Source organism: Pan paniscus, chromosome 1 (genome assembly GCF_029289425.2).
Source record: "Pan paniscus chromosome 1, NHGRI_mPanPan1-v2.0_pri, whole genome shotgun sequence".
Taxonomy (NCBI): Eukaryota; Metazoa; Chordata; class Mammalia; order Primates; family Hominidae; genus Pan; species Pan paniscus.
The window spans coordinates 108,329,934-108,346,581 of record NC_073249.2 but is presented as its reverse complement, the minus strand read 5'-3'; the positions used below and the strand labels follow the sequence as shown (position 1 = coordinate 108,346,581).

The window sequence follows — 16,648 nt, the reverse complement described above, 5'->3', positions numbered from 1 at the left end:
TATGTAGATGTCAAAAGGCAAGAACAGAGGCGGGGGAAGGGAGGTGATGATAGTTGGGCAAAAATTTGGTGGTCAAGTATTTTCTCTAGGGCTTACTTTATGAATTTTAGCCAAAGTATTACAGATTTGACTTAACATTTTGATAATGCAACGGATGGACGAACTATATAGCTTTAAAATCCTCTCTGAGAATGCATACAGAACTTTTTAACATTCAGTTCATGGACTATAAAAACTGTCCTATCTTCAAAAGTACATATTTAAGAACAAATTATCTACCAGTTAAAACATCACCAGGGAAGAGAGCAATCTCAGATATAGACTCCTCATTAAGTTCTTTAACACTCAATGCTCTAATTTTAATAACGTAGGATGAAAATTATAAAAAATCTATAAACATATAAGGCAAATGAAATCCTGTCTACTATAATGTGAACATACGTTCCACCAGCCTTATGGCGAAGTTTATCCCCTTTTAAAAAGAATAGCCTACCAGTTCCAAGAATTGAAATAAAAATGCATTGTGTTCAAATGTGGGATGCAGCTTTCTGAAACCTTAAATCTTTTAAATGTCATTTACATTGTTCCCACTGCAACAGTAACTCAAGCTATAAAGAGGTTGAAAGTGCAAAGGCTTTACAAAGATCCTGCATTTTATTTTGTTATTCTTTCAAAAAGAACTCAATACAAAGTCAATATAAAAAAATCAATACTCAATTTAAAACAGAAACAGTAATTTCTGAATGTCTAACATTCTCCTATGCAAAGACTGGGAGAAAGAGGAAGGGGGAGAGAGAAAATAAATTCTTTAATTTAAACCTTTCTTCACCCTGCTGGGAATGCACACGCAAGAGCAAATGAATCCAGCTTAACCCCTTCTGGACTGGTCATTGAAGATAGGGTTGGAAGAACAGTATTTTAGAATGGTGATGAACAGTGTCACTATTAACTATATGTACATACACTTACGGCACTTGGAACTGCACTGTACCCATGACGTAGCAACCTCTGACACAGCCCGTCTCACACTTGCCATCTCTTACCCCATCTCCCAAAATATTTCCTGAGAAAGATATTGTAAGGAACTTCCAGTTTGAAGGGATCTAACGGAAAAACTAAGAACAAAAGCACCATGGTTCCATGGTATGTGTTTTTTATAAACAGAACCACATAGTTGAATAGTACATCTTGGCTCCACGCCACACCTATGGGTTCCCCCTTCCTTCTTCTCCAGCATGTCTTTTCAAGCTGAAGGCTGGTAATTGAAGAATGTTGTTTACTTTTTCAGGTACAGGTGTATTACAAAGATCCAAAGCCAATTTTGATTTTTACAATGACACAAAATACTGTACCACTTGTGGAGTGTATGAAGCAGCAAGGGAGTAACGGGGTGTGCACACATACAAAGAACATTCGACAATGTCATCCTGTACTACAGCAAGATGGCTGATTACCGAAATACTGGAAAAAGCAAGAGTGAACACTTTTAAAAGGTTTGTTGCAGATACAGGAAGGCAAATGGAGGCAAAGGCAGCCCAGTGCAAGAGGTCCGGGTGGGGCTCCTGAAGGAGCTCCCCTGCAGCAGGGCTCCGCCAGGATGGCTCCTCTGCCCACAACCCAGTCAGTGTCTGCTCCCCCAGGGCCAGGGGAAAGCCCACTGAAATCAGCTGTGTTTAACAGACAGACCACAGATGATTCTTTCTGGACAAGAAGATGGGCTCCCTACTCTCCCTTCCCCAAACTCTGTAGAGTGTCAATTTTCCTTCTCCCCACTTTATCAGCAACTAAGAGTGGGAGCAAAACCAGCCTCTTTCCTGGTCCTAAGTCGCAGAGGCGATGAGTTGCACAGTGACGGTGGTCAGAAAACACAGGGACTGGACAGCAGCAGTTGCCAGCGTGGTTGGCATGGTTTGGTCTCCTTTGGCAGGGCAGCTTGCTCTAAGCTTGGGAAGAACTTACGTCCCCAGGAAATTAAGTGGCTCCAAGTTGCACCTGCCAATCCCAGAGTCACAGTGTTAGTCTCCCCTGGTTGGTGTAGAACAGTGGGGAGGAAAACTGGGCAGTGTGGGGCTCCTGCTGCAGCCTAAAGGCGGCATTCCCACTGCCCTCTCTCCCTATGCTTTACCTGCTGGGCACCCCACACTTCCCTATGGAAACAATGCTGGGACTGACTTGAGGCTTCACACAGAGCCGGAGGGCACACATGGAGAGCCAGGGCTGCCAGCCAGGTGGGGGCAGGATGGCATGGAGGCCAGGTGGGCAGCTGCAGGGCTGGGAAAGGGCTACCTGCTTCAAGCCAGCAGAGGGGTGGGATCAGAAACAGGGCAGGTAGGTTTTCTCTTTGGGAAAAAAACAAAATCAAATCACTTAATAGCTGTAAACGACAGTGTACATTTTTTTGTTGTGATCTTTCTCTGAAGAACCTAAGGCAACAAAGAACAAAGACGAAGGCAGGTATCTCCTGAACTGCCCACGACTTTCATGGGTGATGTGATACTGGACATTAACATACACAAATACATATGTGGACGTGTCGTGACTGGTTTCCTGAAACAGAATAAAGATGTGTCCCCTGGAAGTCTACAAGTGGGCTGACCAGAAGCAACGGGGGGCTTGGTACTGGACGAAAGGCAGGAACTAGTTGTAAGGCGAGGCTCCCAAGAAGCACCAGCTCCACTTTGGTTTACAGCTGTAACAGAAGCTCCAAGGAATGGCTTCTTGAGAAGTCCCATCGACAAAAGTCAGATGTCATCAGTCACTCTTTTTCAGGGTGGACAGCCCCTGCTTCCTTCCAAATAAAGTGCAGATGGTCAAAGGATACTGGTCAATCATCTGCCAGTTTCAGTCAGCAATGAAGAAGCATTTTTTAAAAAGACACCCCTCTGGCATAGATATATATCTCTCTATATATTTTTCTTTTTTTTTAATAAAGCCACAAATATAGAACTTTTAAACTGATGTCTCAGACTGTAAGCGAAGGACAAATTTGTGAGATTTGGGGTCTATGAACTCTTCAGAGAGTATGATGAATGGAATTTTCTTCACATTGACTACGAGGCTGAAGTCCAAGCACTTAAGGACGAACACAATTCCATCCCGTAATCCATTAGTCACAGCCTCGTCACTGACAAGCCTCCACTGTGTAGAGAGCCAGCGGTCCTTGTCATATTGCAGGGTGGGGCCCGCGCTGAGGTACCGTTCTAGGAAGGCCTGGAAGCAGAGGAGAAAGGCCATTAGGGAAGAAACAGCCTGTTTTAAGGGCAGTACTGCCAGGCGGCTATCCACTTTCACATCTATAAAGAACTTTTTCCAAATAAACCAGCTTAGACCAGAGCCCAGCTCATCACACTCAATTCCCATCAGACCCTCACAACTGAGTCATTACTGGGGAGGGAAGACTTCTTGGACTTCCTCACTCCCCTTTACCTACTATCCACCAAGGGCAAGAATAGTGGTACCCACAGAGGGGAGGGAAAATGGGGTGGCTGGTGTCAGTGTCTGGCTGGAAGCCGTCATGGCTGCATCACTCCATTCTTAGGGTATGGTCCTACTTGATGTGTTTCTCCATGTCTTCCTCCTCCTGAACCAAAAGTTTCTCAGGGCCAGGGCTGTGTCGGGCCCAAAGGAGCAGTCAGGAAATACAAGCTGAATATACTTGCATGAACAAGAACGCATGCTCTACCATTTACTGGCAGTGATTCTGCACAAGTCATTTACACTGTCTATTAGTGGACGCAATGACACTACCTAAGTCACAGGGCTGCCGTGAGGATGAAAGTGTTAGCTCTCAAAAAGCACTCACAGCAATGCCCGACATGGTAAGCAAGCAATGGTTATTCCATGTTGGGCTAAGTGTGCACATGGCCAGTCCAGGGGATGCCCAGGCCTGATGCCCCCTTCCCTCTCCTGAGTTCTCTGCTCCAGTGGCACCTGGCTCGATGGAGTTCTGATACATGTGCTGTTCCTCCAGCTAAACACTGTCATTCAGCTCATTCTTCCCTGCCCTTCAAATCTTCTTAAGGCTCTTCTCTTGAACCTCTCAGGCAGATTAACATGTCCTCCTTCAGGCTCCTGTAATCACTGACTCTCGTGTGACCCTTTACTTTCAAAGTGATTGCCGACTTGCGTGTCTGCTCCCCACACTACACTTCACTCTCTTGAAGGGCAGGAAGTATGTTTTGTTTTTTTAATTTGAATTTCCAATGTGCCTAGCACATACTAGGAGTTTGACAGCATGCAAATTAAATCAAATAAATACACTGATTCAGCCATGACGGGAAGGAAGAATGAAATGAGCCAGTAATACAGATAGAAACATACTGGGATATATCAATCAGGTCCCAGACAGAGTCAAGAACAGATTTTGTTTTGTTGAGATAGAGTCTCACTCTGTTGCCCAGGCTGGAGTGCCGTGGCAGAATCTCGGCTCACTGCAAGCTCCGCCTCCCGGGTTCAAGTGATTCTCTTGCCTCAGCCTCTTAAGTAGCTGGGATTACAGGCATGTGTCACCACACCTGGCTAATTTTTGTGGTTTTAGTAGAGATGGGGTTTCACCATGTTGGCCAGGCTGGTCTTGAACTCCTGGCCATTAGTGATCTGCCTGCCTGGCCTCCCAAAGTGTTGAGATTACAGGCGTGAGCCACTGCACCTGGTGAAGAACAGTTTTTAAGTAGTATCCTCTTTTTTTTTTTTTCTGAGGCAGAGTTTCACTCTTGTTACCCAGGCTGGAGTGCAATAGCACGATCTCAGCTCACTGCAACCTCCGCCTCCCATTTCAAGCAATTCTCCTGCCGCAGTCTCTGAGTAGCTGGGATTACAGGCATGCGCCACCATGCCTGGCTAATTTTTTTTTTGTATTTTTAGTAGAGACGGAGTTTCACCATGTGGGCCAAGCTGGTCTCGAACTCCTGACCTCAGGTGATTGACCTGCCTTGGCCTCTCAAAGTGCTGGGATTACAGGTGTGAGCCACTGCGCCCGGCCCGGTATCCTCTTTTATTCACACCCTGCTGCTACTGCCAGGTATATATTTTTTTCATCTGTGGAGCATCTATGGTAAGGCAGAAAAGTAAGGCCTTGCATACTCTCACACTTCTAATATAAATACAGCTCTTATGAATCGTAAGAAAAAGAAAATAACTCAACAATTAGAGAAATGAAACTAAAACAATAATTTTATAGAATAAATATTATTGGAAAATTAACATATAAAAATTTTTCTATCACATTATTAACTAAAGAAATATAGGCCAGGCGCAGTGGCTCACGCCTGTAATCCCAGCACTTTGGGAGGCTGAAGCAGGCAGATCACGAGGTCAGGAGATTGAGACCATCCTGGCTAACACGGTGAAACCCCGTCTCTACTAAAAATACAAAAAAATTAGCTGGGCGTGGTGGTGGGCGCCTGTAGTCCCAGTTACTCGGGAGGCTGAAGCAGGAGAATGGTGTGAACCCGGGAGGCAGAGTTTGCAGTGAGCCGAGATCGCGCCACTGCACTCCAGCCTGGGTGACAGAGTGAGACTCCGTCTCAAAGAAAAAAAAAAAAAAGAAGAAATATAAATTAGAAGAATTAAAAACTAACTTCCTCCTATTAGATGGGCAATGATTTTAAAAAATAACATCCAATGCTCCCGAGTATGTGGGAAATAAAAAATCTCAGATGTTAGAGGCAAAGCATGCAAAAGTACACCCCCTAGGAGGGACAATTTGGTAGGATCTACAACTCTGACCTGGCTTTTCCTCTACTTGAAACTTTGGCTTCAGAAATACTTGTACAAATACATATGTAAAAAAGTATTCACCACAATGCTGTTTAAACCAGGGGTTGGCAAACTTTTCCATAGATGTAAATATTTTCAGCGTTTCAAGCCATATTCTGTCACAACTACTCAGCTCTGTTGGTGCAAAGTGAAAGCAGCCATAGGTGATACATAAATAACAGGGCATGGCTGTGTGCCAATAAAATCTGATTAACAAATACAACAAGCCCCTGGCTTTCACTAATGAAAACTCTTAATCCAAATGTGCATCAACAGACAATCAGTTGAATAAATCATGGTATTTGGTAGAATAAGACGTAGCTATTACCAGAAATGAGTTATATCTGTAGTTATATCTGTATGAGTAAGATCTGTATGTATTGACTTGGAAAGACAGCCAAGGGATAGCTTTAAGAAAATAAAGCAAAGTTTTATATATCTATATCTCTCTTATATATAAGAGAAAGATAATATACATTGTATAGAGAGATGTAGTATGTAAATCTCTATCTATGAATGATAATATATAGGCTATCTATCTATCTATGTATATATCTATGTATCTATCTATGTATCTATCTATCTACCCAATGAATGATATATATAGGCTGGGGTGGTGGCCTGTAATACTAGCACTTTGCAAGGCTGAGGCAGGTAGATTGCTTGAGCTGAGGAGTTCTAGACCAGCCTGAGCAACATGGCGAAACCCTGTCTCTACCAAAAAAATACAAAAATACGAAAATTGCCAGGCATGGTGGTGTGTGCCTGTGGTTTACACACACACACACACACACACACAGAGAAAGAGAGAGCAATGACCCAATTTCTGTTTTGTTTTCCCATTTCAGCTTAAAAAACATCTACATATATTTGAAAGAATATATACTAACTCCTTATCAGTAAAAACTGTTTTGGGGCAGGGGCTGAAAACTTCATTTTCCACATGATACTTTTCTTTAATGTTTGGATTTCTATACCAAAAACAGCTATTATTTTTAATTCAGGAAAGTATAAAATTTTTAAATGAAACAAAAAGCAACCAGGAAACTTTCTAAAATCTTGTAAAAAGAAAAACAACTGTTTTGGTTCTACATGGTACAAGCCATCATTTTATACCTGCAGACATATTTTCCTCATTTGCAACCACAGTATTCACATGTTTCTGCATTCTATTTCTTGTAACTTACTATTCTAACAGATTCTTTCATGATTCAACAGGTGATACACCATAATTTATAAGCCACTGTTATGTTTTAAATTATTTCCATTGTGGAGGATTACAGATTGCTTTGCAAAACACCACCTTTGTGTATATTCATTCATGTGTATATATGATTATATGAAATAGTTTTCCTAGGAGAGAGATTAGTGAATCAATACAGAAAACTTTTTGGTTTCTTACTATTTCTACATTGCTTTCCTAAGGGTAGTTATTGGTTGACAATGTAACCAGCAGGATACACATATAGTGCAACATATAAACAGAAGTCCTTATAAAAAACAGCTACCAAATGTTACACGTGTACCACATGCCAAGCTCATCTACTCTCTACCATGCGATTTACATGCCTTGTTGCCATATTCAATGTAATTCTTACACAACAACCCTGTCAGAGAGATATTATTATTATCCTCATTGATACAACAGCAAACAAGTGTAGAGGAACTGAAACAGTTAATTCACATGATGTGCTTAAAACAGTACCTGTCATATGAAGAGGCCAGACTAAATTGCTATTATTACTATTGGTAAAAATAATGCTATGGCTTTGTCAGGCATTTTGGGTGTTACAGAGTCAGTTTTACCGAATGGTCTTTTAGATTACGGTATTTAGCACACTTTCAGGGATATTACAAGATACAGCCATATATCTAATAGAGGGTAGAGTAATTTGTGCACAGTCACAAAACAATTAAGTGGTGGAGCCAGGATTTGAACCCACTTCTCTGTAGAGAAGTCATTTGCTGTATCTTTACTCTAGTTTGCCTCCTTGGCCACAACTCTCTATTAGATACATGGCTGTTTCTTGTAACACTTCTTAAAGTGTCCTAAATATCATAATCTAAAGACCACTCAGTAAAACTAATTCTATAACACCCAAAATGCCTGATGGCATTTTTTTTTTTTTGGACGGAGTCTCGCTCTGTCGCCCAGGCTGGAGTGCAGTGGTACGATCTCGGCTCACTGCAAGCTCTGCCTCCTGGGTTCACGCCATTCTATTTTTTACCAATAATAATAACAGCTATTTAGTCCATCCTCATCATATGACAGGTACTGTTTCAAGCACTTCACATGAATTAACTGTTTCAGTTCCTCTACACTTGTTTGCTGTTGTATCAATGAGGATAATAATAATATCTCTCTGACAGGGTTGTTGTGTAAGAATTACATTGAATATGGCAACAAGGCATGTAAATCGCATGGTAGAGAGATGAGCTTGGCATGTGGTACACGTGTAACATTTGGTAGCTGTTTTTTATAAGGACCTGTTTATATGTTGCACTATATGTGTATCCTGCTCTTTCAGTTCCCAAAACATACAAATGAGATAGTTATTAGTATTATCCTAACCAATTAACAGGTTAGGAAACTGAGGCACAGAGCTATTGCCATCTGCCCAAGGTTATGCAACTAGTTGGTGGAGGAGCCAGGTTAGAATGAATCAGTTCAGCTCCAGAGTCCACAATGCACCCCTAATCACTATTCCATACTGTCTCCAATCACTATTCCATACTGTCCTCCAAGCGAAATTCTCTCCTCTGTTAGAATCCAGAGGCCTTCGAAAGGCACATTTAAAAAAAACAATTGTACTAACATAACATAAAATAAGTGAGAATCACTAATTCTTATTACTTGAGTTTTAGAGATGCCTTTCGATTTTATCACTTCTAGTAACACGCTATAATTCAACTGGCCAAGCTCAGTGACAAGCCAGGATGACGGTGGCAGAGCCCGCCCGGAGCAGCGCACCTTGGGGGTCATGCCGTTGGTGATGCAGAAGGCCAGGTGCTGCAGGATGCTCTCCATGCTGTGGTAGTTCTGCTGCCGGGTGGTGCGCAGGTACTTCTGGAGAGCCCTGGCCATGGAGGGGAAAATGGCCTGGGCGGCCTCCCTAGGGTCCATCACCTCCCCTGGGGCTTTCTGCTGCTCCTCAGCCTGGAGACGCTGAATGTGGATGAAGGCCTCTTCCACTGCAACCACCAGCCTAGAAGGTGATGCAACACTAAGTAATCAGGATGGTGCCTGCCACAGGGTGTGAGAACAGAATGACGCTTGTCTACCCTGCTGCGGCCCAACCTGCCAACATACCCAAGGCCCGATCACGCTGCTTGCATCCTTAGCTGTCCCCCAGAGAGTGGAGAGGGAGGAAGGGAGAAAGAAAGGCAACAGCAAAAATAACATGTGGAACAGGGGCCCCAGGGGTTGGGGGAAAGGAGCCCCAGGACTGGGAGATGAACTCTGTTCTGAATTCTGCCACCAATGAGCTTGGGAAATGCACTAGTCCTTTTTGCATCTCTGCAATGGTTAGATGAAAAGAGTTCTGAGGCCCCTCCGACTGGCTATAAAAGGCTCTGTACAGAGAGAGGTGGCTGGTGGTGCAGAAGCAGCCCTACAAAGAAGCAGAGCTACGTGCCCTCTGGTCCAGCCACCCACACCAGCGCCCCTGGGAAACAGGAAGAGGCACAGCACACATGATGGAATGCACCTCTGTCCCCTTCAGTGAATATGACCTGATGGTGAACACTAGCAAGGGTCCAGGGGTGCAGAACAGACCCACTCAAGTATGGGCTGGGGGCCAGGAGCATCAGCATCACCCAGGAATCTGTTAGAAATGCCATTTCTTGGGCCCAACTCCACACCTACTGGGTAGGGTCTTTGCAGGCAGGGCCCGGAACCTGCAGCCTGTATTTGAACAGCCCTCCCAGTGATATTCATACAGGCTTCAGTTTGAGAAACACTGGAGCAAGGTGCACTCCAAAGGTGTCCCAGCAGGTCATGTTTTTAAACAGAAACCTCATTCTAGTGGTAAGAAAGGAAAGATTGAAAGTCTACAAGAGGCCGGGCATGGTGGCTCATGCCTGTAATCACGGTACTTTGGGAGGCTGAGACAGGCACATCACTTGAGGTCAGGAGTTTCAGACCAGTCTGGCCAACATAGCGAAACCCCGTCTCTACTAAAAATACCAAATATTAGCCAGGCGTGGTGGTGGGCGCCTGTGATCCCAGCTATTTCGGAGGCTGAGGCATGAGAATCTCTGGAACCTGGGAGGCAGAGGTGACAGTGAGCCAAGATCTTGCCACTGCACTCCAGCCTGGGCAACAGAGTGAGATTCTGTCTCTAAATAAATAAATAAATAAATAAATAAAATAAAAATTTAAAAGTCTGTAAGAGGGTACTGGCATCAGGAGGGCAGTATACCTTGCTTTCCGCTTCTTTACTCGCCGTTCATGTTCGGCCTCTTCATAATACAACTCGTTGTGGCTTGAGTCCCTGCGCCGAGCAGCTGCAGCAATCATGGCCCGGGACTGGCCAGTGGCATTGTTACTGGGGCCTTTGGGGAAAGGACAGTGAAAGAATAGTGTTAATACCACGAGGGTGGGAAACAGAGCAGAAAACTAGTACCCAATCTGTCAGTGTTGTCTACCCACCCCCTATGAAACACACACACACAAATCCTAAAGGTCACTTCCCAGGAGGGTGAACTGTGCCCCGGCTCCACATTCACTATGTCCAAAGCAAGGGAGCAGAGGAATCTCCCTAAACCCCAATCTGGTCAGTGGAAATGGAAAAAGAACTCAGAAGGGGATGAAGAACGGTGGCAATTAAAATGTTGGCCAAAAACAACACATAGAGTGTGCTGAAGATGTTACCATCTGTTACATAAAGTTTCAGTTTGGCCATAACAGCTGGGACATCAAATTTCAGCAAGACAATGAGACAGAATGAGAGGGATGGGGAGACCAAGGACAGACAGACAGACAGACAAAAAAGAAAGTCAAAGGACATGAGACACTGAGTCTACAATGGAAAGCAAGCTATGCTAGAATGTCATGGCAGCCACAACTTTTCTAGGAAATACCAATGCTTGAGGGTGTGCAACGTGACCCATTAATGAATACAGACTCAGAAGTCCTGTCCTGTCCCCTGACCACTGACCACCTTAACTTTTCAGAAACATAGGCAGATTTCAGGCTTTCTTACAGATGATTTACTTGGCTGGTGACTTGGTTTCACTAGTGGGAATCTTTCCTAAGTTTTTAGATCACAGGTGAAATTTATCAATCCTTCAGGCTTCGTGAGGGAGCTCACACCTCATATAGCCAAAAAATGAACAAACGAATAACTGAAAGGATATTGCCAACAAAAACTGACACTGTATATATATCACTTGACTTGTTGACAATATAATCCTCTCCTAGGGTTTGCAAAGTTCTTGCCCTCACCCAACATACCCAGGAAGAAATGACACCGCATCCTGTTTCTTGCACTTAACCATCTGATACCCTGAAACATAGCTTGGACTTACCCAGCCTGACCTCCAGCCTCCTGCCACCCACTCAACTCCGGCTCCTAGCCACGAGTAAGAAGTGCCCGTAGGTATCTCACCAGATGCCTGAACTACTGAGATTTCTAGTCTTAATGATTTAGGTAGCTTTCTGAGTTTGTGGGTAATGTGCACACATTTTGAAAAGCAACCCTTTCCTAATAGCTTCCAATATAAGGTGATCCTGGCAGAAGGCAGGAAACACACACCGCTGCTGTTTTCAATCATAAAATCCCAAAATGAACAGGCTTCCAACACAGGTAGATGGTAAATCAACATTCCTCTAAAAATGTGTCTGCCTACATAAAAAAGAGAAATTGTTCTGAAACAAGAATGTACCATAAAGGTAGGCCCAGAGAAGAAGTCGAACCAAACGTACCATGAAGCTTAAATAGTCACCCAACTGTGCCCCTGTGAGCACCACGGACACCCTTTCAAGGCACATACCATCTACATTGTAGACTTTCAGCCCGGCCATATGCTTGGCTGCTCGGAATTTGGAGGCTGTTAGGAGGTTTGGGTTATAGATGGTGAAATCTTTGTAGTAATTTTCTAGGACCACCAATGCTGCTCGCTGGATACTGAGAAAAAAAGAACAAAATTAATGCAAAGCTTTTTCACTGAATAAGCAGGTCCTAAATGAAAAATCCTCTTTTGGAGTCAGTTAAAGGAACACAACATCAAAGATAATCTCATACAGAAGTCCACTGGGTTCCACCACACTTCTGGTCTCCAGGATGAGAACTTAAAGCTGAAACTAAGCCCCATGGCCAAGTGGCTTCTGTGCCCTCTCCTGGACCTGTGATTAGCCACATCCCATCTAGCCCTTTGTTGAAAGAGGAAGAAGTTGTAACTCATAACTTACATTTAGCTTTAGGCACACAAGAACTTTTTCTATTTTTCCTCGGTTTACAAAAGAAGAAACTGAGGATGCCCCCAAAAGGGCAAGAGACTTACTAATGGTTGCAGAGCTAATGAGTGAAAGAACAAAGTATAGATTCAGGTTTCTCAGGTCCTCATTCAGGGTTTTGTCCCCTAGGCCTTGGTATCCCTGGGTATAAGGAATCCTGGAACTTAGGTTTTATACAGACCAGAACAACTGCAGCCATCCAGGGCAGAGCGTACTTAAGAGGGCCTTGGCCATGCGCGGTGGCTCACGCCTGTAATCCCAGCACTTTGGGAGGCTGAGGTGGGCAGATCACCTGAGGTCAGGAGTTTGAGACCAGCCTAACCAATATGATGAAATCCCGTCTCTACTAAAAATACAAAAATTACCAGGGTGTAGTGGCATGCACCTGTAATCCCAGCTACTCGGGAGGCTGAAACGGGAGAATCACTTGAACCCAGGAGGCGGAGGTTGCAGTGAGCCGAGATTGCACCACTGCACTCCAGCCTGGGCAACAAGAGTGAAACTCAGTCTCAAAAAAACAACAACAACAACAACAAAAAAGAGAGCCTCCGCTGAGACCACTTGATCTTTCTGGGTCCCCCTGCCCCTTGGAGTGCTATCTCTGGCCTTTGGCAGAGGGGTATGAAGGTGACTATCTATGTTCCGATATTCTAGGTCTCCAACCTATCCCCTGCTTGGTCCTCAGAGAGCAGCAGGGGAACAAAGAACAGGTACCATCAACAAGTGGGAGAGAGGATGTGGGAGGGTACTTATAATTGGAAATGAGTATAGACAGCAAAAGAATATGCCCTTGGTCTATGGTGCAGGACACTTGCCACTTTGAAGAACACCTTGCAATGATACAGCAAGGGTTTGCACATACCTGATTCTCATTTAACCCTCACAATCATTCGAGGTAAGAAAACTGAGGCTCAAAAATCTATGACCTGCACAACAGTATGCATTTAATAAACAGGAGAGCTGGAACTCTGATATGATTTACAAACCTCCAAGTTGGGCTTCCCGGTAACATGCAGACTCTGTGTAACAGCGTACGTGCTGACATCTCCAACCACCACCATGTTAAATACCACAGATATATTTTTATCTTGCCCTTTGGATTTTCCTTTCTAGTACTCTGCTAAGCAGATCGGCTTACAAGGATTATTTGCAGTAGCCGGAGCACCGGGATGGGGCTCCCTTTGATTCCTGGATGACCACACTGTGTTCCAACACTCTCCAGGTGGCTCAGGGATCTTCACTTCACACCAAGACAAGGGAGCTCCTAAACTATCCACTGGAAATTCTGTCTACCCACCCATTTGGCTCCCCTTGGAGCTCTGCTTCAAGACTTGAACAGAGTTGAATCTGGAAGTCAGTCAGCTAACCTGCTTAAGAGCAGAATCATGGTAAAACTTTCTGAGTTATATCCCCAACAGTGCCCGCATTCAGTTGGTACCTAATATCGTCCTAGATAATGTACAGTCATGTGAGGCTGGGGAACACTATCAGGGGAAATCCGGTGAGACCAACTTTGCATAATGGAAGTAAACCTAAGACTCCTAACAGCAAATCTGCATTTTGAAAATTCTGACCATTCAGTTACTCAGTTGCTCACTCGTCATTCCATATTTGAGTGCCTGTGTCTGCTAAGCCCTGGGAATATCAAGATAGACCTTAGCTGGTACATGGAGCATGAACCCCATGACAGTGAGTATGTTCTCATGCTGGAACACGTGGGGCTGAGTAACCACGGAGAAGAGCTTCTGGCTGCCTGGGACAGGGTGCAGCCTTCCTGAGGAGGCGGCCTTCCGTGGAGGTTTGTGTGTCACGAGAGCTCTTCCTGCAGAAGTCTAGTCTGCTTGCCCTGAAGGTCTCACCTGGCAATCTCCAAGTCAATGTGGCTCCAACTCCGTCCTTGCCCCCGGTCCATGGCATTCTCCAGAGAGGGGCAAGTGTTTCTTTATTCCTACCCCATCCAGAGATTCATTGCAACCCTCTCCCTGATCTCTCTCTCTCTCTCTCTCTCTCTCTCTCTCACACACACACACACACACACACACACTCCCTGGTGTGCCTAGCTCAGCTCCCACCCCTGTGCATGCCTTTTCCGGAGTGCCTGGGCTTTCTGAGGCAAGGAGTCCCTCCACATGGCTGTAAGACTCAGTTTATACACACAGACCCACTGGGGTTCAAACTCACTTCATCCCCCCTCCTCCACTGATAAAGAAACATCTCTAGGCCCCTGGATTCCAACAGAAAAGCATTACCCTGATCTAAATTTAAAAATTAAAAGGCAATCATCAGAAGTTCTCAGAACCATTTTCAACTCAAAACTGTCTTGTGGTTGCTGGGTTTTGCTTTTCTGTTCAGCGAGGCTGCAAGGAGGGGTCAAGGGAATCCCATTAATTCAGCTGGGGCCCGTGAAGGGATGGGTGGGTCGGAGCCTCCTGGCTGTGTCGCTCACCCTCCACCCTGTGAGTGTGATGCACTACCCAGAGCAGTGGCTTCTGTCTCCAGCAGGGTTCCCGGCCCACCGCCTTCCAGCATGGGGCCTCAGCAGATGCTCTCCAAATGGGCCAGCTCTCCAAATAAGCCAAGTCCACAGCCCACCTGACAGCCCCTCAGAGCAAAGTCCTGGCGTCCCAGGAAGTGCCCAGGGTGGGGGCGGGTACTGTGGGATGCCAGCCCTGGGTGTCACAGGCATGGCTCTCACAGTCCTCCCAAAGAGTGAGAGTCTTTGCTCAAAAATACCAAACAAGGGGAAAGTGCAGGCGTTCTGCACTCCCTCTGGCTCTGCCCTCTCAGAGAAGCAACAGGATGACTCAGAGCCTGCCGTGGGCCTGGCCAGCCCCACAGGCTGAGAAGCCAATGCTGGAGCTGAAGAGATCTCAGGGTGAAGTTGATAAATGCCTCCAAGAGTGTGCATGCTCTCACCTACAGACGATGGTCTGTTTGATGCCCAGCATACCTGGCAGTATTAGGGAATGAGAATTTCCAAGTAACTAAATAAACACAAAACTCAAGTGCACAACTTAAATAAAATGGTTGTGACATTTTGGGATAAAATCCAATATGCCTTTCTTCTTTTTTTTTTTTTTTTGAGACAGTCTCCCGCTGTCACCCAGGCTGGAGTGCAGTGGCGCAATCTCGGCTCACTGCAACCTCCACCTCCAGGTTCAAGGGATTCTCCTGCCTCAGGCTCCCAAATAGCTGGGACTACAGCACGTGCCACCACGCCCAGCTAAATTTTGTATTTTTAGTAAGGACGGGGTCTCACCATGTTGCCCAGGCTGGTCTTGAACTCCTGAGCTCAAGTGATCCGCCCACCTTGGCCTCCCAAAGTTCTGGAACTACAGGTGTGAGCCACTGTGCCTGGCCTTTCTTCATCGTTTTGAAGAGAGTAAGCTATGTGATATATGATTTAAGTCTTCTTGATTACTCCAGATGATGATTACGCATCTTAACAGTCAGCTGTGCCACGTACATAAGGCAGTGAAGACACTGGGTTCCATCAGGAGGCGGAGGCCATCTATCCCCACTCTGTCCCAAGCTGCAGCAAGTGTGAATAGGTGAGGCTGTTTTGTTTACATTTTTTCTACATTCTCCCTCACTACTGCTATCAGTCATTCCTAATTACTATGCCATGGCCTCAGTCATAGCCCCAGGAGGCCAGGATGCAGGGAGCAGCCATTCCCTCCGCCACTGTCCGTGCCCAGCATTCCTCTTGCCTTGATTCCTCTCCACCCTCCAAATATGGAAGGAACCACAAAGCCAACACAGGACTGGCTTCTTTCAGGAAGGCTTTTCGAATCCTCCAGTCCCCGCTGATCTGTCCCTAAACTTGCAGCATCAACAGTGATGACACATGACTTGTGATATCTTCGAGGGAGTCAAGGAAGCTGGTCTTGCCCCTTCAACAAGCTTGCCCAGGCAAATCCCTGACACACAGGGGACACGTCCTTTGGTTCCTCCATGGGTATATAATACTTGCAGGCTTAACTTCTCTGTTCATGCAATCTTAGAATTCCCACAGGCCTAAGATCAGTCTTGAATATGTATTTCATAAAATCATGGAATTTCAGAGGCAAAAAGGGCCCCAGAGATGAACAAAAGCAAATCCTTCTACAAACCCCAATCTCTAGACCAGACAAACTTGGGGAAATGTGGGAGGCAAGAAAAATCAAGTTGGTTAGAAACTTGCCCCCTCTGTTATCACCATTACATTCAGAGAGAAAAGGCAGTAGCCTGACTGAACAGGACCCCTGTATTACCATCAGGGGGAGCCTGAAGTATAGACTGTGGACTCAGCCCCCTCAGAAACCTATGACAAGGAGCATTTTCCCAAGATAGAGGACTCTGTGCTCAACTGGTGCCACATGCCAACATACCTGCCTAGTCACAACCCAGGGAAAGAAATACTCTCTCCCAGACCACATAGATTTGTGGAAAACA

The 16,648-nt window shown here is 45.2% G+C and overlaps 1 protein-coding gene across 2 annotated transcripts in view; it reads right to left on the bottom strand.

Moving 5' to 3' along the window:
* Positions 1-2,910: 2,910 nt before the first annotated feature.
* The window catches only part of VANGL1 (VANGL planar cell polarity protein 1), a 49,405-nt gene continuing 35,667 nt past the window's right edge, over positions 2,911-16,648 (bottom strand). For both annotated transcript variants that reach the window (XM_034929916.3, XM_003805630.5), the window contains exons 5-8: positions 11,752-11,885; positions 10,179-10,311; positions 8,729-8,963; positions 2,911-3,210 (exon numbers count right to left, since the gene is read on the bottom strand). In XM_034929916.3, coding sequence (XP_034785807.1) covers positions 2,950-3,210; positions 8,729-8,963; positions 10,179-10,311; positions 11,752-11,885 — 763 coding nt within the window. In that variant the 3' untranslated portion in view covers positions 2,911-2,949. The remainder of the gene's footprint in view (positions 3,211-8,728; positions 8,964-10,178; positions 10,312-11,751; positions 11,886-16,648) is intronic.